The sequence below is a fragment of the Camelus dromedarius genome, chromosome 27, assembly GCF_036321535.1.
Source record: "Camelus dromedarius isolate mCamDro1 chromosome 27, mCamDro1.pat, whole genome shotgun sequence".
Taxonomy (NCBI): domain Eukaryota; kingdom Metazoa; phylum Chordata; class Mammalia; order Artiodactyla; family Camelidae; genus Camelus; species Camelus dromedarius.
In genome coordinates this window covers 23,717,739-23,738,610 of record NC_087462.1, presented here as the reverse complement: position 1 = coordinate 23,738,610, position 20,872 = coordinate 23,717,739, and the positions used below count along the sequence as shown (strand labels likewise).

General features: G+C 59.4%; 2 protein-coding genes across 3 annotated transcripts; one reads left to right on the top strand and one right to left on the bottom strand.

Moving 5' to 3' along the window:
• Positions 1–4,717: 4,717 nt before the first annotated feature.
• DBN1 (drebrin 1) lies at positions 4,718–19,317 on the top strand. 2 transcript variants are annotated; one of them, XM_031437883.2, is made up of 15 exons: positions 4,743–4,946; positions 9,645–9,700; positions 10,311–10,423; positions 10,606–10,680; positions 10,790–10,936; positions 11,075–11,152; positions 11,431–11,582; positions 11,668–11,731; positions 15,099–15,158; positions 15,248–15,371; positions 16,145–16,282; positions 16,620–16,790; positions 17,183–17,865; positions 18,174–18,276; positions 18,441–19,317. In XM_031437883.2, the coding sequence occupies exons 1-15, from the start codon at positions 4,861–4,863 to the stop codon at positions 18,509–18,511; spliced, it is 2,121 nt and encodes a 706-aa protein (XP_031293743.2). In that variant the 5' UTR covers positions 4,743–4,860; the 3' UTR covers positions 18,512–19,317. The 2 variants fall into 2 exon arrangements, with proteins under 2 accessions (XP_031293746.2, XP_031293743.2); XM_031437886.2 differs by lacking the exon at positions 16,145–16,282 and having other exon boundaries at positions 4,718–4,946.
• A 305-nt stretch (positions 19,318–19,622) lies between these two features.
• PRR7 (proline rich 7, synaptic) lies at positions 19,623–20,824 on the bottom strand. The gene is made up of 2 exons (XM_031437881.2): positions 20,409–20,824; positions 19,623–20,188 (listed from the first exon to the last, which is right to left on the bottom strand). The coding sequence occupies exons 1-2, from the start codon at positions 20,818–20,820 to the stop codon at positions 19,791–19,793; spliced, it is 810 nt and encodes a 269-aa protein (XP_031293741.1). The 5' UTR covers positions 20,821–20,824; the 3' UTR covers positions 19,623–19,790.
• Between the last annotated feature and the right edge of the window lie 48 nt (positions 20,825–20,872).

The following is a 20,872-nucleotide window of genomic DNA, read 5'->3' as shown; positions in this document are numbered from 1 at the left end:
GGGACTGAATCTTGAATCTCGGGAAAGCAGAGCTGGTCTTGATGGAAGTAAAAACAAGCATAGGGCAGGTACCTGCTTTGAATGGCCACCAGTCTCTCTGCCGGGAACTGCAGAGCAATCGCTTAGATGTCATTTAATCATCAAAACATGCTTAAGAAAAAAAACCCCAAAAACATCCTGGGTTCAATCCCCAGTACCTCCATTCAAAAAAAAGAAAAAAACCGCCATAATCTGCAAAACAAAACAAAACAAAACATGCTTAAGAGAGATATCATTAAAGGCATGTTTCAGATGAGAACCTGCGGCTCTGAGAGGGAAAGTGACCTGTCCAGAGCCCCCCAGCCGGAATGGCCCAGGTCTGATGATCCAAAGATCCAAGGCCAAGGTGCTTCCCACTGTACCTCCCAGCCACCTCCCCTCAAGCATGGAGCTGCAGGGATCACAGTGTTCCCAGGCTTAGGTGCCAGGCGAAGCAGTGGAGGCCAAGGGTACCAGGAAATGTCTTTGTACCAGGCAGGGGAGGCCATTAGCGCCCTTGGAGAGTGCAGTCTCCCCAGCTGAGGGGGCAGAGCCCCTGGCAGGGGGCTGAGTGGGCAACTGGAGAGACAGCAGGCCAGGGAAGGGCTTTTTCCAGCTCTGAGCGGCTTGAGCTCATTTGAAGTCAGCAGGGAGAGAGGCGGTGGAGGGCAACGGACTGTTTCACAGGAGTACAGGGTACACAGGCAGGAACTGACGATTCTGGTGCTGCCTTCTCAGTGCTGAGCCCCACATGGCCTTGGAACGAGGTATCCATGACCCTGCTTTGGGAAGGGGCTAAAGGGCCCGGCCCCATGGCACACAGGAAGCAGCAGCCGGGATTGGGATTCGAACCTGAGTTGGCCTGAGTCCAAAGCCAAACCTGAGAGTAGAGGAAGAGCTCCTCCCCAATTAGGACCTAAAGTAGGAGGTGGGGTAGGGTTCCAGGGGCCATGGTGGGGCAAGAAGGAGCTTGCTGGGAGCCTGCAGAGAACCCAGGAGGCCAGGGCCAGCCCTGGGAGACTGTGCAGCTAGGTCACTGCAGAGTGGCCAGGGAGGGTCCCAGGGCCAGCCTGGGTTCTTCTGCTCAGGGTCCGGGGGCACTAGGTCAACTCAGCTTTCATCCACGTCCCTTGCCACTGACAAAAACAATCACTTCTTGGGGACTAGATTAACCAGGAAGGGCTCTTTCGCCTGCAATTCAAACTAGTTTAAGCAAAAACAGGGATAATTTGTCTCATTTCACTGAAAAGGTTAATGGCTTCAGTCATGGCAGGATCCAGTACCCATGGATGTGATGATGCTATCAACAGTCCCTCTCAGCTCCCTCTCTGCACCCACCTCCCCAGGCTCACACTCTCTCTCTCCATCTCTCCGTTCTGCTTTTCTCAGCTCTGGCTTTATTCTCAGGCAACTCTCCCCATTATCAGCAAAGACACCCCTCAGCCGGCTCCAGGCCCACATCCTGCCAGCTCAGCAGCCCCACTGAGGACTTTCTTAATGGTTCCAGCAAAAGTCCCAGGGCTGACACCCATTGGACTGACTTGGGTCATGTGTCCATTGCCGACGCAGTCACTGGGTCCGACCCACCATCCTGAATCACACGCTCCCCTCTGGAGTGTGCGGTGGACAGTCAACTGGAAGGTGGGCAGACATACCTGACCACGGACGTCCATGTATCGGGCAGACAGTACTTGATGCTCCCCTCCATGCCCAATGCCCCTGCTCCCTGACTCCCCCACATGACCCCACAGCTGTAGCCTCAGGAACCACTTCTGAAAATTCCAGGCCAGGCCAGCTGGATGGAGAAATGGGGGTGCTAGAAGAGGAAGTGAGGAGGATGTGTGGTGTGCTGAAGTGACACAGGACAGACCGGGCACCATCATTATCATCCCCATTTTACAACTGGAGACAAGAAAGGCCAAGCAGTCTAAGTTCACATGGGGAGTAAGGTCTGTGCGGCTCAGGAAGAGCCAGTGTGGTGGGAGTGGCTGGCCCTGTGCCAGGGACAAGACCCGGGAAGTGCGGGGAGCATTGCAATGATGAGGGGGCAACTTTCGAAGGTGTGCCTTGGTAGCAACCTGCAGAGTGTAAAGAAGGCTCCACCAGCTGGTGCTGAAAAAGTCCTGAAACCTACATGTCAGCCTTGAAGTCTTCCCCGAGAGGTGTGGGGGAGCACAGAGCAGGAAGGTGGGTGTGGGAGGGAGGAGGGTGGGGCTGCCAGGAGGAAAGGGAAGGGGTTCTCGCTTTCTAAGCCTTCGTCCAGTCCCATTTTTATTCTCACAACATGTTATCAAAGAGGAGACTCAGAGAGGGAAAGTGTTTTACCCAAGGTCACACAGCAAGTGACCAGCTCCTGAGTCTGAATCCTCCCTCTTTCTTGTCTTTTACACTCTGGAGACCCAGAAGCCATTGGACCAGCCTCCCAGTGTGGGGGCCGGAGCTGGGAGCTTGAGATCTGGGAGTGGGAGAGACCTGAAGGGTGATCAGTGCTGGGAGTGGTAGACATGAAAGCCTGGTGGGAAGGCCTCCAAGGAGTCACCCAGCGCCCACCCACCAAGGCTGAGTGGGTTTCAGGTGGCTGATGGGAGGCAGGTTTGCAGAGGAGAGAGTGATCAGTGGTTACCCTGCTCCACCAGTTGAGGAAACAGGACTACAACGGGGCCACTAAATTTGGCAATTTAGGGGTCACTGGTGACCTTGGCCAGAACAGTTACAGGGACAATGCAGGAAGGAAGAAACAGATTACAAATATACAAATTATAGAATGATGATGATGTGGAGGGGAGAAGGGTGAGAAGACCAGAAGGAGTGGGCTCCAGGAACGGAAGCGGGGAACCTTCTTGCTCCCCTAAAAATAGAAAAAACTGGGCACGGGGCATATGGGGACTCTATGTACTATCTTTGTAATTTTTCTGTGAATTTCAAACTGTTCTAAAATTAAAAGTTTATTTAAAAATATAGATGGTAAAGAGGTAAGAGTGGGTGTGGCTGGAGTTTGTAGGTGGTTGGGGGGAGACAGGAATTTGAGGAAGGGAGCACATGCAGGTAGGACTCCTGTGTTTTGGATGTGAAACTGAGTGAGCACGGGGCTGGGGAGGGGGCTTCGGGTGGGGAAGTGGGAGGCATTCTGAGCTGGGACAAGTCAAAGGAAGCAGCAAGGGAATGAGACCTGCTACCCCTCCCAGGCACCCCTCAGCCCCTCTTGGGGTCTCCTCTCTCCCCAGAATCCTACGGACTCTGCCTGGGACTTGCTCCACGTGGGGGCCGTGAAGAAACTGCCAGTGCCAGGGGTCTGTGGGCATAGCGGGCGCAGAGTTCCCTAGGCTGGGGCCTGTGGAATGTTTTGAGTTTTTAGAGGTTCTGCCTACTCCAAAGCGCTGGGACCCACTGCTGGGCATCAATGCCCACACTGCTCTCCTTCTCCTCTTGGCACAGCTGGTTACCCAACCCAGCCTGCCCGCCTCCCAGGTTGGACCAGCTAAAGTTTGCTCAGGTTCTGTCACCTCCTCTGGGAAGACAGGGGTGAGGGGCTTTGTAGGTGGTGTTGTAAAGGCTTCTGAGAGCTGCAGCGGGTTTCAGGGTCCCAGTTCAGACAGGAGCAGAGATGTTCCAGGAGCCCCTGGCAGTGGTGTCCCCCTCCCTACAGGGGATTCCTCTGAGGCCCCAGTGTTTTCTGTGCTCAGAGCTTTGGGAAATAAAGGTGCCAGGAGGCTGGCCCTGGAGTGTCCTTGGAGGAGCCCTGCCCTGGGAGTCTGGGGTTAGATGCTGCTTCCGGAAATCTACTTGGGATTCCTCTGGGAGGCCTAAGCCTTGAGAGAGAAGGCAAAGGATTTCCAAGGCTGGCCCCATCTGAGAGGACTCAGGGAGTAGCTGGTAAGGGAGGGGTGCTCACATGGGGCAGAAGCTGGAAATGTTGGGGTAAGGGGCTGGATTGGATCTGGGAATGGCCTAGGAGGCAGGAATGGAAGGGTGTGGTTGGGATCAAGGATCAGAATGAGAACAGGATAGGCTGGACTGAGGAGGATGCAGCTAGGGATGGGGTCTGATGAATGGGTAGGGGGTGTGCCATAAGTCTGGGGTTGGGAGTGAGGCTGGAGCTGGGATGGGAAAGAAAGGGGCTGGATTTGGGGTGGGGATGAAGACGGCAGCGGACAGTGATGGAGATGGACTAGGAATGGGCCTTTCAGAGGTGGGAATGGGCAGCAGACGGGGGTGCCAGGGGTGGCTGGCACGGGAATTGGGTTGGGGCTGGAGGTTGGGATAGACCAGGGACGAGGGTGAGGTTGGGGCGGAGATAAATTAAGGACAGAGTGAGGCTGGACCGATTGTAATGAAGTGGACTTGGGATTGGGGCCGGGAGCTGGAAAAGGGAGGGATGAAGCTGAGCCTGGATAGAGGTTGGTGACGGGGCTGGGGAAGAGGGTGAGCAGAGGGTGAGTGCCTAGGCTGGGGACCCGGTAGGTGAGAATTTGGGACGTGGGAAGGATGGTCCCCGGGCTCAGGGAGTAGAACCGCCAGGGCGCGGCTCACAGGGGTTGGGGGTGAGGGGCGTGGGGGCGCCCCGGGGCAGGCCGGGAACGGGGGGGCGGGCCTCCCCCTGGGCCGGGCCGGGGCGGCGCTAGGACCGAGCGCGCGGAGGGAGCGAGCCGGGCGGAGCCAGCGCCCCCCGCCCCCCGCCGGCCGGCTCCCCTCCCCCGGCCGCTGGCTCGCTCGGCTCGCAACGCTGCAGAGGCTCCGAGGCGGCGGCGGCGGCGGCGCGGCGACTCCCTCTTTCCCTCCCTCCTTCTCCGTCCGTCCGTCCGTCCGTGCGTCTGTCCGTTCGCCCTCGGTCCGGCCCGCAGCATGGCCGGCGTCAGCTTCAGCGGCCACCGCCTGCAGCTGCTGGCGGCGTACGAGGAGGTGATTCGGGAGGAGAGCGCGGCCGACTGGTGAGCCCCCCACCCCCGCCCCCTGGCCCCTTTGTCCCCTCGCCGCCGCCGCCGCCGCGCCTTTGTCTCCACCCGGCCCCGCCGCCCCGCAGCCGGGAGGGAGGGGGAGACCCCGAAATGGTGCAGCGGCCCGGGAGGGCCAGGGAGGGGCTGCCTTTGTGCGCGCCGGGGGAGGGGCCGGGCCGGGCCAGGCGGGGCACCGGTGGGCCCCGAGCGCTCGGAGGCGGCCGCAGCCGCGCGGTGGGAGCGGTGGCCGGACGCGGGCTGGAGAGACGCGGGGTCCAGATGTGCTGCCCGGGTCCTCCTGGCCCTGCGTGGGCCCATCCCTCGCCCTCTCCCCTCTGCCCCGGGCCTGGGGGACAGGTGTGCACAGGGCAGCCAAGGGCACCTTCGCCACCTTCGAGCGGGCGAGGACCGGGCAGGGACGGGGCGGGGACCGAGCTAGCAGAGCCAGCGCAGCCTGCCCGGCCCAGCCCGGCCCGGCCACAGCACAAAGGAAAGCTAGGGCGGGGGAGGAGCGCAGCGGGCTGGGGGCCGGGGCGCCCCGCCCACCGGGGGGCCTCTCGGAGTTGGGGTGTGATGGAAAGACACTCGTTGCCACATGGCCACCGCCAAGTGATTCCTGTTCCTCTCAAGGGTCGAGGAGGAGGCAGAGATAAGCCCTCTCTCCGACCTGAAGGGGATAGCAAGAACTAGGCAGCTAGACTGAGACATGCCAAAGGGGCCGAACAGCCTGCCTAGGGGGCCAGGTGGGGTCCCTGGGATGAAGCCCCTAGGCACACCAGTATGGAGGGAGTTCCCAGAGAAGAATGAGAGGTTGAGTAGATCCACTGGGCCCCTAGCGCCATGGCTGGCCCAGTGGCAAGGGGCTCTCAGCTCCCCAGTGCAGAAGGAGCTGGGCTGCCTGCCCTGTGCCCTCCCAGCTGTTGTCTCCCCCTGAGCTGTGGGAGGGGATGGACTGACCACCTGGTCTGGGGCAGGAAGGCCAAGGGGCTCCACACTGCCCCATTCAGGAACCATCGTTCCCCCAAATACTCTTCTGGGGCAGGTGCCCGTGCTGTTCCTTAGGCTTCTTCCCCCCTTGGCAAGTAGGAAACTGAGGCACAGAGTGAAGGCATGTCTGAGGGGCCTCACTTGGGCTGGCCTCACCCTCCTGCTGGGAGGGCAGGCGAGGAGGGACACTGACCTGGGGGCTGGAGGAGGGGACAAGATGGCTAGGCGTCCATGCCACAGTACTGCAGCACTGGCGGGCGGCCAGGCCTGGAGGGATAGACGAGGGAGACAGGCACGCTCTCTTGTCCTGCGGGTCAGTCACAGGAGAGGCCAACACCGGCTAACAGACAGGCAGCCCACCCGTTGTCCCAGCCCTGCCCCAGAGGGACTGAGATCATGGGAGGAGCTCAGGGCAAGTGGCCCACTTGGCCTGGTGGAAGAATTGGCCTTGGGGTCTGGGCTGTGCTTAGAGAGGCACACTCCACCTCAGAAGGGCCCCCTCGCCCTCCAATCTGAGGGTGCTGCCTACCACCACCCCATTTCCCCCTACCCTCCCAAAAGCAGAGCTCTGGTGGCCCAGTGCAGGGCCACACAACCACTGCTGGCCCACATGCTGCTCAGCAGAGGCCTAGGCTCCCACCAGCAGCATCCGTGTGGCCAAAGCGAGTTATTCATCACTGGTGTGCGTCACCCCCCCCCAATCTGGGTTGTGTGTGGGACACACACACAGATGTACACAGGCACCCTCGAACATACACACATTTGCTCCCTCCCAAGGGCCCAGATAAGCATTTGGTAGAAAGGATGTGAAGATCAAATCCTGCAGGGGGACTCGGCACCTAGCACAGAGCCAGGGGTACAGTGGGTTCTCAAGACTCAGGGGCAGACCCCACACTCTCAAGCCGGAGGAGGGTGTCTTGGGTTAAATTGCTTTCTGGGCAAAGGGAACTTGGCACTGCCTTGCCTTACATTCCCTCTGATTAGGGGCAGGGGTGGGAGGAGCTTACTCCTAGGTAATAGGGCCTCTGAAATGGACCACTGCCCAGGTGCTGGGAGCAGGGGATCTAGGAAGTCAGGTTGTGTAGTCAGAAGAGCTAGTATTGTCCTGGATGTGACCTGGCTCACTGTGTGACCACACAGAAGTCTCTGCACCTCTCTGGTCCTCTTTAAAGGAGGAAAAGGGGATTGGGCTCAGCTATATTTGGGATACCCAAGGCCCTTCCAGTTCTAACATCCTGAAAGTATGATTGTGTGATTGTCCTGAGGAACCCACCTGCCCTGAGCACCCCCATCCTCAGCTGACCCCAGCATCTCCCTGGAGCTGCTACATTCCAGCTCCCACCTCACCCCAGTCCACTTTGTCTGGCCGAGATGGTTTCTCAGAGTTTGTGTCAATATCACAAACACCTCCTGGTGTTGCTTTGCGCTCTGTGTTGAAGGACTGAGTTAGATATCCCACCTTCACGAAGCTCTCAGTCCGGAGCAGCGTCTGCCTCCAGAGGTTGGAGGTGGTGAGACCCCCATCCTGATTCCTTGCAATTTCACCACTCCCACCCACCCAGGCCCAGGCCACCTCGGATGTGTTTGAGAAGCACTGGTCTAGTGAGATCCGGGGCAGGCTCAGGTACCTCTTTCCATCCCTGCTGGGGTGTGTTAAGCGCTCTGGGGAGGTGCAGCTCAGGGCAGGGCTTCCTGGGGAGCCGGCCTTGGAGCCTCAGGGGTGTCAGTCAAGGTGGGGCATGGGGTGGAGAAGCTAGTCTGGCCTTCCTGTGAAGGGAACCATGTATGCAAAGGCTCCAGTTTGGGGCGGGGTGATATCCAGAACTGTGCTGGGACTCAGGGAGCCAATCCAACGTGGCCCAAGTGTGTGTTATGGATAGGGAGGCCTGGCTGGAAAGGCAGGTGGGGCGGAGCTCAGGGTTGAAGGCCTGCTGAAACCTTTCAGCTATGGTTTCCCCCAGGTAAGGGCCATGGCTACAGCAGGGAAAGGTGGCTGGAGGTGGGTAGGCAAGGGGTGAGAATGGAAGGGGCAGGGCAGGTGTTCCGTGGAGGAGGAAGGGTCCCTCGGAGAGCTTGGGAGAGGCTGACAGGTCACCCCAGGAAGGTGTGATGGCCAGAGTAGTGTCTGGGAACCAGGGTCTTGGAGTTCTGCCTCAGTTTCTCATCTGTGGAATAGAGAGGGGCAGACCCTGCTTCTCCAAAGGCCTTTTGTTCCCAGCGGTGGGTTAGGGCAGCCAGACAGGTGGTGGGACAGCTGTGTTGAGAAGCAGCTGCCGGGGCTGGGGCCCAGGCAACAGTTGGACCAAGAGCTCCCAGCCCCACAGCCCACCTGTGTCCCTTTCAGGAGGGAGAGATCCCGAGACGCTGGGGGCTGGGGGGCCATTTGGCTGTGGCAGTGGCTGGTGCTGACCTCATGGGGCTGGGCCTGGGCCAGGTCCTCCTTCCGCCCTCCTCCCTCTTTGCCTTCCTCCCTCCTTCCTTTCTTCCCTCCTCCCTCTCTCCCTTTCTCCTCCCTCCTCCCTTCCTCTCTCCTTCCCTCCCCCTTCTCTTCCTCTCTCTCCCTCCTTCATTTTCTCTTCAGCCATCGTTTCCCTCCTTTCTCTTCTCTTTCTTCTTCTTCTCTCTCTCTTCTCCCTCCCTCTTTCTCTTCTGTGTCTCCCGGGGGTAGCTATGCTCCTTCCTCTCCTCCTAGCCCCTTGCCTCGTCAGTAGGGAAAGGGGAGCTTGGGGAGGGGCTGAGCCTCCAATGCCTCCAGAACAAGGCCTTTCTTCCTGACTCCAAGCCTGTCCTCTGAGTGGGTCCTCCGGAGGAGACAGCTCTGTCTTCCCTTCTGTGAAATGGATGCTGTGCCACGGCTGCCTGTGGAGAACAAACTAGGGAGGAGGAGGAGGAAGGAGGAAGGCTGCTAGGTCAGCTCTCCACTGAAGCTGAGAGGGAAGGAGAGGCCAGCAGTCCTAGAAGGCCAGAACCTCAGCTAGGGTGGAGGTGGCTTAGGGCTGGAAGAGCTGGAGAGCACTGCCATCCAGGGGCCAGAGTCCAGCCAAGAGTGACCATGGTGACCTCATCCCCATTTCAGAGAGGCGGAGATCAAGGCTGAGGGCGTGTCCCCCGGGTCCTTTGTGTTCAGGAGAATGCGGCTGGGGTGGGCCAGTCTCGTGCCAATTGCCAGGTTGCCATGGTAACTGGGGGATGCCCAGAGCTGAGCAGCACCAGGTTCTCTCTCCCCACCCGCCTTGCTGTAGGGGGAGGGGTGGTGGGTACCAAGGCACGCACCAGGTAGGTTCCTGGCAACTGCCAATGGGGGATGAGGAGCGGTAGCCAGGGAACGGTAACCAAGGAACCGTCGCCTTGGAATCTCCATCTCACGCCACTGGCTGGGTTGCAGGCTGCTAGGGCCAGGGCTCCGAGGATACAACACATGGGCCCGCTGGAAGCAAGTGACTGGGCAGCGATTTCTTCTCCCCCATTGCCTACTCCCCACCTGACCCAGGCCTCCCTCTATCGGATCCCAGACTGTCCCCCACTGGGCTCCAGCCAGACACCGTGCTTAGCCCTGTTGTTATGGCGACAAGGCTCAAGTGCTGGGCTGGAAACCCCCTCCTGTCCTGCCCCCTCTGTGTCCCTCCTACCCCCCAGGGCCATCTCCACCCAAAATTGGCTGCCTGGCCTCTGTCAGTTCTCCGAACCACCCCTCCCTCTCCCCAGGGCTCTGTACACATACGAGGATGGCTCAGATGACCTCAAGCTTGCAGCGTCAGGAGGTAAGAATTCCAGCCATTCCTTCGCCTTCCTCTCCGCCCCCTCCTCTGGTTGTTTCTTCCCCACCCAGTTGTTTTCTTCCCCACCCGCCTGGCTCCAGGCCACTTCCCTCCCTGCTGCATCCAGCCGACCCACACTTGTCTGGCAGTGTCCTCCTCCGGTCATCCCTAAGGTCCCCAGGGTGGGGAGGGAGGGAGCTTTGTTTCCTGTTTGATTATGAGAAGACTGCGCCTCAGAGAGGGAGAGAGAGAGTGACTTGCCCAGAGTCACATAGCTGGGCGGGAAGGGGCTGGGCAAGGGTGGCCTAGATCACCCCACTGTCTCCAGAGCCCAAAAAAGCTTTATTTTACCTCACTGGGCGCTAGCACCACATGAGACATGATGTGTGAAGAACAAACACTTCCTCAGTCCTACCCCGAATCAGGTCCTAGGGGATTCAGAGGCAAAGCTCACACCTACCTGCTGCCTCTTTCACACCAACACAGAACTCTGGGACTTCCAGATCTCTGGCGGTGCCTGCCGAGCCAGAGAGAAGTCTTTGCTTCAGGTTTCAGGCTCTTTGTGGGAGAGGGGTTCAGGAGACAGGGCCTGACACCCTCCTGATTCCCCCAGATGGGGGCTTGCAGGAGCTCTCGGGCCACTTTGAGAACCAGAAGGTGATGTATGGCTTCTGCAGCGTCAAGGACTCCCAAGCTGCTCTGCCGAAATACGTGCTCATCAACTGGGTATGCAGCCTGGGGCTGGGGAGGGGAGCTGAAGGCTCCCCAGAACCGTCACCCTCCACCCCGCTCCACCCACTGACAGTGCTGGAGAGAACCCCACTGGCCCAGGGAGGAGAGCTGGGGGGCCTCAGCCTGCCGCCAGCTCTTGTCCTTTCCTGACCCCTTCTTTGCTGGGTACTTTGCAGGTTGGCGAAGATGTGCCCGATGCCCGCAAGTGCGCTTGTGCCAGCCACGTGGCTAAGGTGGCCGAGTTCTTCCAGGTGCGAGTGGGGTCGGCGCTCGCAGGGGTGGCTCCAGGCCAGGGTCTGTGTGCTGGGGGTGCGATGGGAGGGAGCCCTGCTGCCTGAGCACGCCTTCTTCCTGCTGCAGGGCGTCGACGTGATCGTGAACGCCAGCAGCGTGGAGGACATAGACGCGGGCGCCATCGGGCAGCGGCTCTCCAACGGGCTGGCGCGGCTCTCCAGCCCCGTGCTGCACCGCCTGCGGCTGCGCGAGGACGAGAACGCCGAGCCGGTGGTCAGTGTGCGCCCGCGACAGGCTGGCCCTGCCCGCGGCTCGGCGCCCTGTCCCTCTTGGTCCTCACCCTTCGTGTGTGGGGGCTCCCGAGCCCGCGGCCTGGGGGCTTCGCTCACGCCGGGCCTCTTGACCCTACAGGGCACCACCTATCAGAAGACTGACGCAGCTGTGGAAATGAAGCGGATTAACCGCGAGCAGTTCTGGGAACAGGCCAAGGTGTGGACCCCGACCCCGGCCTGTAGGCTGAGCTGTGCCTCCGTGTCCCGACCCTGGGGGTAGCGCTGGCTTCTCTCCCTCAGTCCCTCCCTCCAACAGTGCGGCCCATCCCACGGGCTCCCCTGCATGGGACAGCAAGCGCTTTTGGCCTTAACGCCCTACGGCTCACCCCTGACTTCTCAGAACCCTGGGTTGGGGTGGGGTGGGGTGGGCTGGAGTGGCGGGGCGGGCCCCCGGCTCAGGGCCTACCCTGCCTTGGCACGGGGCGGGGGTTGCAGAAGGAGGAAGAGCTGAGGAAGGAGGAGGAACGGAAGAAGGCCCTGGATGAGAGACTGAGGTTTGAGCAAGAGCGGATGGAGCAGGAGCGGCAGGAGCAGGAGGAGCGGGAGCGGCGCTACCGAGAGCGGGAGCAGCAGATCGAGGAGCACAGGTGCGCGCAGCCGCCGGCGCGGGCCCGGGCTCCAGGCCCCGCGCGCTCCCGCCCTAAGCGGGTGCCCGCCGCTTTCTCATTCCAGGAGGAAACAGCAGACTTTAGAAGCCGAGGAGGCCAAGAGGCGGTTGAAGGAGCAGTCTATCTTTGTAAGTCCTTTGCCAGGGCTCCCTGGTCAGGGAAATGAGGATGGTCCCTGTGCTCCTGGCCTCTTGGGGGAAGAGGGGGGTGGGGATCAGCGTCTAAGGGGCAGAGCTGGGCATTCTGGCTCCTGCCGCGTGGGTGTGGGGTGCCGTGCAGGGGCAGGCCTCCCACCGCCTCCTGTGGAGCTGTCTTACCTGCCTGTGAGAGGACACCTCCTTGGAGAAGTTTATACTCCAGACTGAAAGATAAAAATCTTCCTTGAACCAGACCCTCACTGACCAGGCACTCTGTGCCCCTTCCCAGCAAGGCCTAAGGGGCTCAGGGTGGATGGATTAGACCCACTTCTTGCATTTATGGGGCTCAAGGCCTGGTCCCCACAACGAGAACACTGCAGAGCTACTGAATGAATCTGGGGTGGTGCTCTGAGCATCTGTGCACAAGTATGTGTAGTGTCTCCTTCAGAGCAGGCCCTTGTTCCGGGGTTGCTGTCTGAACCTCCAAACGCTGGGATGGCCCATAGGGTCCTCGTGGGTTGACCCTTTCAAAATCACAGTGGAGTCAAATCTTCATGCTTTGAATTGAATTTTATATTTGAGAAATAGCTGAGGTCATTCAGGGTTGAGCATGGGACAGTTTAGGACAAGAGGTGGGCAGTCCTGGTCTGGATTGGGACTGGACAGCTGTTGGGCCGTGGGGACTCAGACAGGTGCCAGGGTCACACCTGCAGGTGGTATGGCAGGACAGCCCTGCAGGCACTGGCATTGAGTGGCTGTCATAGGTCATTCCAGTCACATCAGCCCCTGAGGGGTGGAGAGGACGTGTGGTTAGTAAGCTCCAGCCTCAATCATTCATTCAACAAACGCTTGCCACTTGCCATGTGCCAGGTGTCAGAAACATGGTGGGGAACAAGAAGAGCAAGGCCCTTTTAAAATTAATTGATGAATTAGCTTATTTTTAATTGTGGCAAAATGGACATCAGGTAAAATGTACCGTCTTAACCATTTTAAAGTGGGTAGTTTCGTGGCATTAAGTATATTTATATGATACAACCATCACCACTGTTTATCTCCAGAATCCTTCTCATCTTCCCATACTGAACCTCTGTACCCAGGAAACACTAACTCCCCACTGCCCCCTCCCCCAGCCCCTGGCTACAACCTTTCTGCTTTCTGTCTTTATGACTATGATTCTTCTAAGTACCTCATATGAGTGGAATCATGCAATTATTTTATCTTTTGTGACTGCTTTATTTCACTTAGCATAGTATCTTCAAACTTCAGCCATGTGTCAGGATGTCTTTCCTTATGAAAGCCATTTTACTACTCTGTTGTATGTGTGTACCACATTTTGTTTATCCATTCAGTGCAAGGTCTTTTTGGAAAAGCTTATTATTTTCACAGAAAATTGTACACAGGCACACAAAAGTAGGAAGAATAGTTTGGTGAATCCCCTCTACTGGTCACTCATCTTCACCAATGACCAACGTTTCAGGCAAAGGCTTAAAGTCTTACATCATTACTTTATAGTCTCAGATGACCCTTCAAGTGTGGCTCATGTGACAAGTGACAGTAGGTGTTCTAGCAGGTCACTATGGTGGCCCTACAACTTCAGGTCCGATAAAGAAGGTCCCACATAAGGAACTTTGGAATTTAGAACCATAAAATACTTTCTCTTGGCTTAAGGAGCTATCTGCTTTCTCTCTTCTGATAAGAATTGCATTCTTTATCTGAGTTCCCTTTTTGCCTGGGCTGCCTGGAAGCTTCCATTTATCTGAAGATGTACAATAGCAATGCCATTGACATTTATGGTTAGTGTCTTGATCTCTATCTCCTACTCCTCAGCTCTCATTTCTTTCAGTGCTTTTCACATTGCTGGTGTGTAAGATTTTTGTGGTCAGCTGCCTACAGTTCTCTTTTCGAAAGAGGCAGAGGAACCTAGCGAGGTCATACTAGGCAGGGGCAGAGTAACAGCAAAGGCTGGTGTGATGTACATTTTTGAGGAAGGCAAGGAGCCCAACTGGAGCCCATTGGGAAATTTGGGAAGAGAGAGCAAGGTCAGAGAAGGAGTTTACACTTCATTCTGGAAGACATAAGTGGTACTTGTGGTGACAGCCTTCTTGAGGCTTTTGGTGTGGTGAGTTCAGTGAGTAGACAGGTACGAACTGAACCTTGGGCTGCTCACACACACACATACATGCGTTCTCATCCCATATCCCCCACAGAGTGTGGGGAGATGATCCAGAAAAAGGAAGTTATGACACAGTGTAATCTGTGTGTATGCCCGGAACACCTAATGGGGGCCCAGAGAAAAAATGACCTGAATGGGCCAGGGCAGTGCCCGAGCTCAGGCTGGAAGCAGGGGGAGTTGGACCCAGGGTGGGGGTTGGGCACTTGGGAAAAGAGATCCATCTCCCCTGCCAAGGCAAGGAGGAGAGAAACGGTACACATGTTCTAGGAACTGCGACTCCATCGTGCTGAGGACTTTTATGTCTACATCTCACAGGGTGTGGGCGAGTCAGGGCCAGAGGGGACTCTTAGGAGGGGTCATGGGGTACATCAGGTAGGGGGAGGGGAATGTGGGCCAAACAAGGGGCCCCACCTACTTCAGTCCTGGGGTTGCAGTCTCAAAACAGAGTAAAGTGGACAGGTGCAGGGCACTAGGGAGCGTTGGGACTGGTGAACCGGACAGCACAGGCCTCATGTAAGAGCAGCTGCAGTGCCGCATTGGGGCACCCAGGCCTGTGTTGCCAGGGCTTCTGGAGATCCTGATTTCAGTAAGAAACCTCCAGATTTGGGGGGGGGTGCAGGGGAGGTAATTAGGTATTTATTTATTTTTTAAATGGAAGTACTGGGGATTGAACCCAGAATCTTGTGCATGTTGGACACACCCTCTACCACTGAGGTATACCCTCCGCACCACAGAAACCTCCCTGATTTTAAGTGGTGGTGACTAATTAACATTTTGGAAAGGTCCTTTCAGGGTCTGTAGAGTAGAAATGCGAAAAAGAGCAAGGAGACTGGGGACTCGTGAAGAAGCTTCAGTTGTGATACTGACATCCAGGCAGCAGTGATCAGGGCGCGGTTGGCCAGGTGCTGGGGTAGGAGGGTCAAGAAAAGTTAGCTACAAAGTAGGGAGTGCCCCTGGATGGCCCTGGGTGCCTGGTTGGATGTGGGGGCGAAGGAGCAGGATGAGCTGCCCAGGGGCCTGTCCGGACCAGAGGTGAGGTGGCTGAGGGCCTTGCTCAGAGAGAAGGTGCTGTGTGACTGGGCGGTGAAGGTGGTGCCAGGTCGTGAGGGAAGCATGGAGGCTGTGAGAAAGCCAAGAGCTCCTGTGGGAGTGGGGTGCTTCGACCACCGTCCCTTTGGTTTCCAGGGTGACCAGCGGGATGAGGAGGAAGAGACGCAGATGAAGAAGTCAGAATCGGAGGTAGAGGTGAGAGCTGGGGGGACAGGACAGCTGAGGTGGGCAGCGCTGTCTCAGTCAGGCACGGCCTGGCCCTGACCCTTTCCTTATGTCCCCAGGAGGCAGCGGCCATCATTGCCCAGCGACCTGATAACCCACGGGAGTTCTTTAAGCAGCAGGAAAGAGTCGCATCGGCTTCCGCAGGCAGCTGCGATGTGCCCTCACCCTTCAACCACCGACCAGGTAGTCCCAGCTCCCACCCTCACCCAACCCCCACTCTTCCAGTTTTGGCCTTGAGCCCCTTTGGGACCTGTCTAGGAAGGAAAGCCTTGCCCAACGAAGGACCCCTTGGAGAAGGCAAGGCTGATTGTCAAGTGTGCTTCCACCCACTGCCTCCAGGTGGCAGGGCTGAGGGGCTCAGATGGGGTCAGTGTTGGGCCTGGGCTGAGCAATGGGTCTTGCTGGGGGGCCATCCGGGCAGCTCTGACAGGGGCTAAGGCATCTCCCTGGATGCAGGGAGTGGCCCTGCCCCAGTGGAACTAGGTCTTGTCTGAAGGGCTGCGCGTGCATGTTGGGTGGGCTCTCGCCCTGGCCCTGAGCGGGTGCAGCCTGCAGCCCATACCCAGGGTTCCCTGTTTGGATTCTCTCTGTGTAGCTCCCGCCTCTCCCTGAAGCAACCTTCCACTCCCTGTCTGCTGATCTGAGCGTTTGCCCCTTCTGTGTGCTTGGCTCTGTGCTGGGGCTCCGAGGGTGGGGCAGGCTGTCCCCAGGCATGTGCTGCTCAGAGGCTGGCTACATTGTGGTGTGTCAGGCTCTCTGCTGTGCGTGGCTGGTGCTGGTGGGAGTCATCTGATGGCTTGAGGCTCTGGCCCAGCTTGGCTGAATATGTGCTCTGGCTGAAGGCAGCTTGAACATCCAGGGCCAGCCCTGGGGGTGGGTGAGGCCTCATGGCGGGTGGGGGAGACTGACCCTCTCTTGTGCTCTGTCTCTCTCTCTCTGTCTGTCTCTCTTGGCAGGTCGTCCGTACTGCCCTTTCATAAAGGCATCGGACAGTGGGCCTTCCTCCTCCTCCTCTTCCTCCTCCTCCCCTCCACGGACTCCCTTTCCCTATATCACCTGTCACCGCACCCCAAACCTCTCTTCCTCCCTCCCATGTAGGTAGCAGCCCCAGGCCTCCGCGGGGGGGTAAGGAGGGCCCCGCTTCCCAGCAGCCCCCCTGCCCTCACTCCCCCAGCCTGAACGCTGATCTCTGGTGTTTGTCCCCAGAGCAGGTACTGCCTGCCTCTCTCCCTTGGCCCTCAAGGGGCTCTGGCCCTTAGGGGCCTGGCTTACACGGTTTGGAGCTGTGGTCTGGCCCCTGGGGGGCCTGGGGAGCTCCCAGCCCCCACCCAGACTCCAGAGAGGAGGTGCTGGCCAGGCCCCAAGGTGGACAGTCCTGGTCCCACCTGGCTCCCTGACCCTCACTGACCAGCCTGGGGGTTTGTTCCATAGGCAGCCACCTGGACAGCCACCGGAGGATGGCGCCCACCCCCATCCCTGCCCGGAGCCCATCTGACTCCAGCACGGCCTCCACGCCCGTTGCTGAGCGGATCGAGCGGGCCCTGGATGAGGTCACATCTTCGCAACCTCCACCACTGCCACCACCACTCCCACCAGCCCAAGGTGAGTGAGGGGCCCTCGTCCCTGGGCTGGGACACCAAGTGGCTATGGTAACGACCCCCCAGGGATCTGGGCCACCCCTCACCTAGACTGTGCTGCCCTGGAAGTGGCTGTGGCAGGGAGGTCAAACCTGCCCTCGCTGAACCTCAGTGTCTCTCCCTGGAGTGGGGATTGGGCCTTCCTCCCGGGCAGCTGAGTGGTTTAAAGACACTAGGTAGATGGGCAGCGGGGGCCAGTGGTGCCAGAAGGCACTCTGCGTGGAAGTCTCGGTAGAGGTCTTTCCTGGAGGTTGCCAACTCCTCGGTGGGTGGCAAGGTACTGTCGAGGGTGGCTGTCCAGGGCCCCCATCCTTCCTGGGAGCTGATCACATGTCTCCTCCATCTGGGCTGTGACAGAGACCCAGGAGCCCAGCCCTGGCCTGGACAGTGAAGAGCCCAGCAAGGAAGCCAGAGCAGCAGCCCCGGAGGCCTGGGCCGGTGGCCCCGAGGAGGAGCCCCCTCGGGCAGCGGAGCCCCCCCAGGCCCAGGGAAGCCCCACAGAGGACTTGATGTTCATGGTGTCTACAGAGCAGGCCGCCCTGGCTGCCCCTCTAGAACCGGCCGGGGCTGGAGCCTCGACCACTGACACCCCAGCAGCTGGTGCCACTGAAACCGACACTGCCGCTGCTGACACCGCTGTTGCCAACGCCATCACCCCTGCCGCTGCCAGCCTCATTGACCTATGGCCTGGCAATGGGGAAGGGGCCTCTGCACCCCAGGCTGAGCCTAGGGCCCCCACACCACCCTCGGGTGCCGAGGTCACTCTGGCGGAGGTGCCCCTGCTGGACGAGGTGGCTCAGGAGCCGCTGCCACCAACAGGTGAAGGCAGTGCCAACCTTCTCAGTTTCGATGAGCTGCCTGAGCCGCCTGCCACTTTCTGTGACCCAGAGGAGGAAGTAGAAGGGGAGCCCTTGGCTGCCCCCCAGGCTCCAATTCTGCCCTCAGCTCTAGAGGAGCTGGATCAGGAGCCCGAGCTGGAACCGGAGCCGGAGCCCCACCTGCTGACCAATGGCGAGACCACCCAGAAGGAGGGGACCCAGGTGGGGCTGGGGCTGCTTGGTGGGAGGGGAAATAGTCAGGGCTGGAGCAGGGGGCTGACCCTGCCTTCCTCAGGCTTACGGAAGTACCTTTTCCCCTTTCCCTGTGACCCATATTGTTGGGGGGGTAAGCTCTGTATCATTTCCCATCCCTGAGGCCGGCTCTGCTTTTATTCCCAAAACGGGCATCTGTGTTTCCCTGGCAACCACTGATGGAATCACAGGTTGTCAAGGAAACGGTGCTCAGGCCTGGTAGGTCAGCCCTAGTCCTGCTGGGTGGGTCCCAGTGACATGGAGCTTTTCTCCTGCAGGCCAGTGAGGGGTACTTCAGCCAATCACAGGAGGAAGAATTTGCCCAATCGGAAGAGCCCTGCGCAAAGGCTCCGCCTCCTGTGTTCTACAACAAGCCTCCAGGTAGTGCTGGGATGGGTGATGGGGAGGAATTTGGGTCACGGTGCTGTGTTCAAGTGTAGACAGCCTCACAGCACACAGTTGGCACAGCTCCCTGGGGTTGAGGGGACACAGGCATGGATCTGCTGGGCCATCTCCTTAACTCCCCTCCCTTCCCCACACTGCAGAAATCGACATCACCTGCTGGGATGCAGACCCAGTACCAGAAGAGGAGGAGGGCTTCGAGGGTGGCGACTAGCAGTGGTGCCTGCCCTCAGGCTGCCCTCGCCAAGGCCGCCCACCTGCGCCGGCCTCTGGCCAGACGGCCCGCAGTGCCTGCACTCGCAGCAGCTCCGCCTGGCACCCACTCTGGATTCCGGCCCTGGCCGAGGACTTGGCCGCTTCCCTACCCACAGGGCCCGACTTTTACAGCTTTTCTCTTTTTTTTTTAAAGTTGATAGGAGACTTGTACAGTTGACTGGTTTTCCTCCCGTTGGTAGTTGAGACGCTGTTGCAAATTCCACCCCTTCCCGCCCGGTCCAGATTGTAGCTTAGTCCTCCCTGCTCACTCAGTTGGCCGGGGTGGAGGCCTCACCCTGCTTGGGGCCTGGCGTTGGGCGGAGCTCTGGTGGGAAAATGTTCCCCCCACCTCTTTTCCTAGTTTTCTGTTTCTTGGAAAAATATCACTTTGTATTCTCTGTCCAGGGCTTCAGATATTTTGCACGAATTTTAAAACATGGCAATAAATGGCTCGTGGGCTCTGGCTCCCTGGGACCCCTCCCCTCCCCAGCCTCCTCTTGACCCCTCCCCACCTGGCCTGAAGGAAGTAGCAGGCCCAGCTGGGGCCCCTCAGCTTCCCGGCCCTTTCCTGCCCCCTCCTGCTGGGCAGGTCCCAGGCTGGAGGCCCTAGGTATGATTCAGGTCAGGGCTATGGGTGGCCCCTCTCCACCTCCTCCCTCTTTGCTTGGGTTCCTTTTTCACGTTCAGTAACTGTTTTTTGGAAAGCACAAACTTCTGTAACAGGTCGTGCTCATGTCTGTTAATAAAGAAATCCAGATCCCTTCAGGCCTGCTGCTCCGGGCCTCCAGGGGCTGATCTGGGGTGGGCTGCCTGCCCTGACCCCATTCCCAAGTCTTCCCACCTCCAAGGATGTAGAGGGCACCTCATCATGACTTCATGGGCAAGGAAGGTGGGGTCTGAAGCTCCCGAGGTTACTAGCCTCTGGTTTGAAGCAGGCAGACCTCAGGCTTAGTCCTGCACCCTCTGGCCAGTTTGTAGCTTAAAGGTGCATTTAGGTAAGGTCCCGCCAAGGCCGGGCAGGCCTGCCCACTAGAACCTTGGGCGCAAGCAGTGGGTGCCCCCTCCGCTTGTACCAAACCAGATCACACACCTTTATTATCCTCAAAATGTAACAAACGGGGTAAGAAATCCCTCCCTCCCCACCCCCCCCCACCCCCCACAGTCCAAGGGAAGCATTTAAAAAGCCCCGCAATCAGGCCAGGAGTCTGCAGGTGGGGCCCGGAACGCCGGGCGCCCCTCTATACGGCTGTAGTCCTCCCGAACAAGGGGATGGAGACCGGCAGGCGCCAAGCTCCGTGCTCCAGTGGCTCTCGGCTGCTGAGCTCCGAGTCGGTCCAGCTGGGGAAGACCCGGCGGCCGCGGTCTGCCTGCAGGCAGAGCGCAGGGCAGGGCGGTGCGGGCCGTGGGGCGCTGGGCAGGTGCAGCGCCGACGTGTATCCCCGATCCAGGAAGAGCGGCTTGTAACTGGGCGGCGGCTGCTCCTGTTTCTCCGCGCTGTCGCGGCGGCTCAGAAAGGGCGTGACGATCTTGCGGTAGAGGCCGCGCGTGTCAGTGAGCACCTCGCTGTAGGGCGGCGGCGGCTCGGCCATCAGCACCGCCTCTTCGTAGCACGGTGGCTTGGACATGTCCGATTCCGCTGCGGAGTAGGAAGCAGTCTCAGGGCGTGAGGCCACCTGTCCCCAACCTCCCTCAGAGACCTTGGCCAGTCGCCAACCCCAGACCCAGCCCGATTCCTCCTGGGTTTTCAAGGAGGCCCTCCGCTGGAAGCCTCGCGGGTCAGCAGCGAGTCCGCCCCTCGCCGAGGCCTCCCCGACCCCAGTGGCCCAGGCCGCCTCCTGGCGGAGGTGGGGACTTACCTTGGCGCGGGTAGCTCCAGGGCCGCGGCGGCACGGAGAGGTGCGGCGGCGGCGGGTGCGGAAGCGCGTGGTGGTGTGCGTGCGGGTGCGCGTGAGGTTGCGCAGGCCCGTGGTGCAGCAGCGGGTGCACGTGTACGTGCTGATGGGTGTGCGCCGGCGCCTCGAGGCGGCCTCGCTGCGGTGGTGGTGGCGGTGGCAGGCCCGGGGGGCTCCCGGCCAGGCTGCCCTCGAGCTCCAGGGGCTCCAGCTCGAGGGCGCGCAGGTTCTGCTCACGCAGTCGCTCCTCCTGGCGCCGTTTGAGGCGGCGGCGCAGGAAGCTGCAGAAGCAGCAGAGTAGGACGATAAGACCCCAGATGAGCCAGAAACCAGCAAAGCACGTGAGGAACGTGTAGGTGCCCTGGGACATAACCATGGCGGCGGCGCGGGCGGCGGGTCCTCGGCTCCTTCACTGGACAATGGGCTCC

Coding starts and splice junctions, on each gene's coding strand:
- DBN1 (XM_031437883.2), top strand. CDS start 4,861: ATGGCCGGCGTCAGCTTCAGCGGCCACCGCCTGCAGCTGCTGGCGGCG. Junction 16,283..16,619: donor CCTCTCTTCCTCCCTCCCAT/GTAGGTAGCAGC, acceptor TTTGTTCCATAG/GCAGCCACCTGGACAGCCAC. Junction 18,277..18,440: donor GTTCTACAACAAGCCTCCAG/GTAGTGCTGGGA, acceptor CCCACACTGCAG/AAATCGACATCACCTGCTGG.
- PRR7 (XM_031437881.2), bottom strand. CDS start 20,820: ATGGTTATGTCCCAGGGCACCTACACGTTCCTCACGTGCTTTGCTGGT. Junction 20,189..20,408: donor CTGGAGCTACCCGCGCCAAG/GTAAGTCCCCAC, acceptor CCTACTCCGCAG/CGGAATCGGACATGTCCAAG.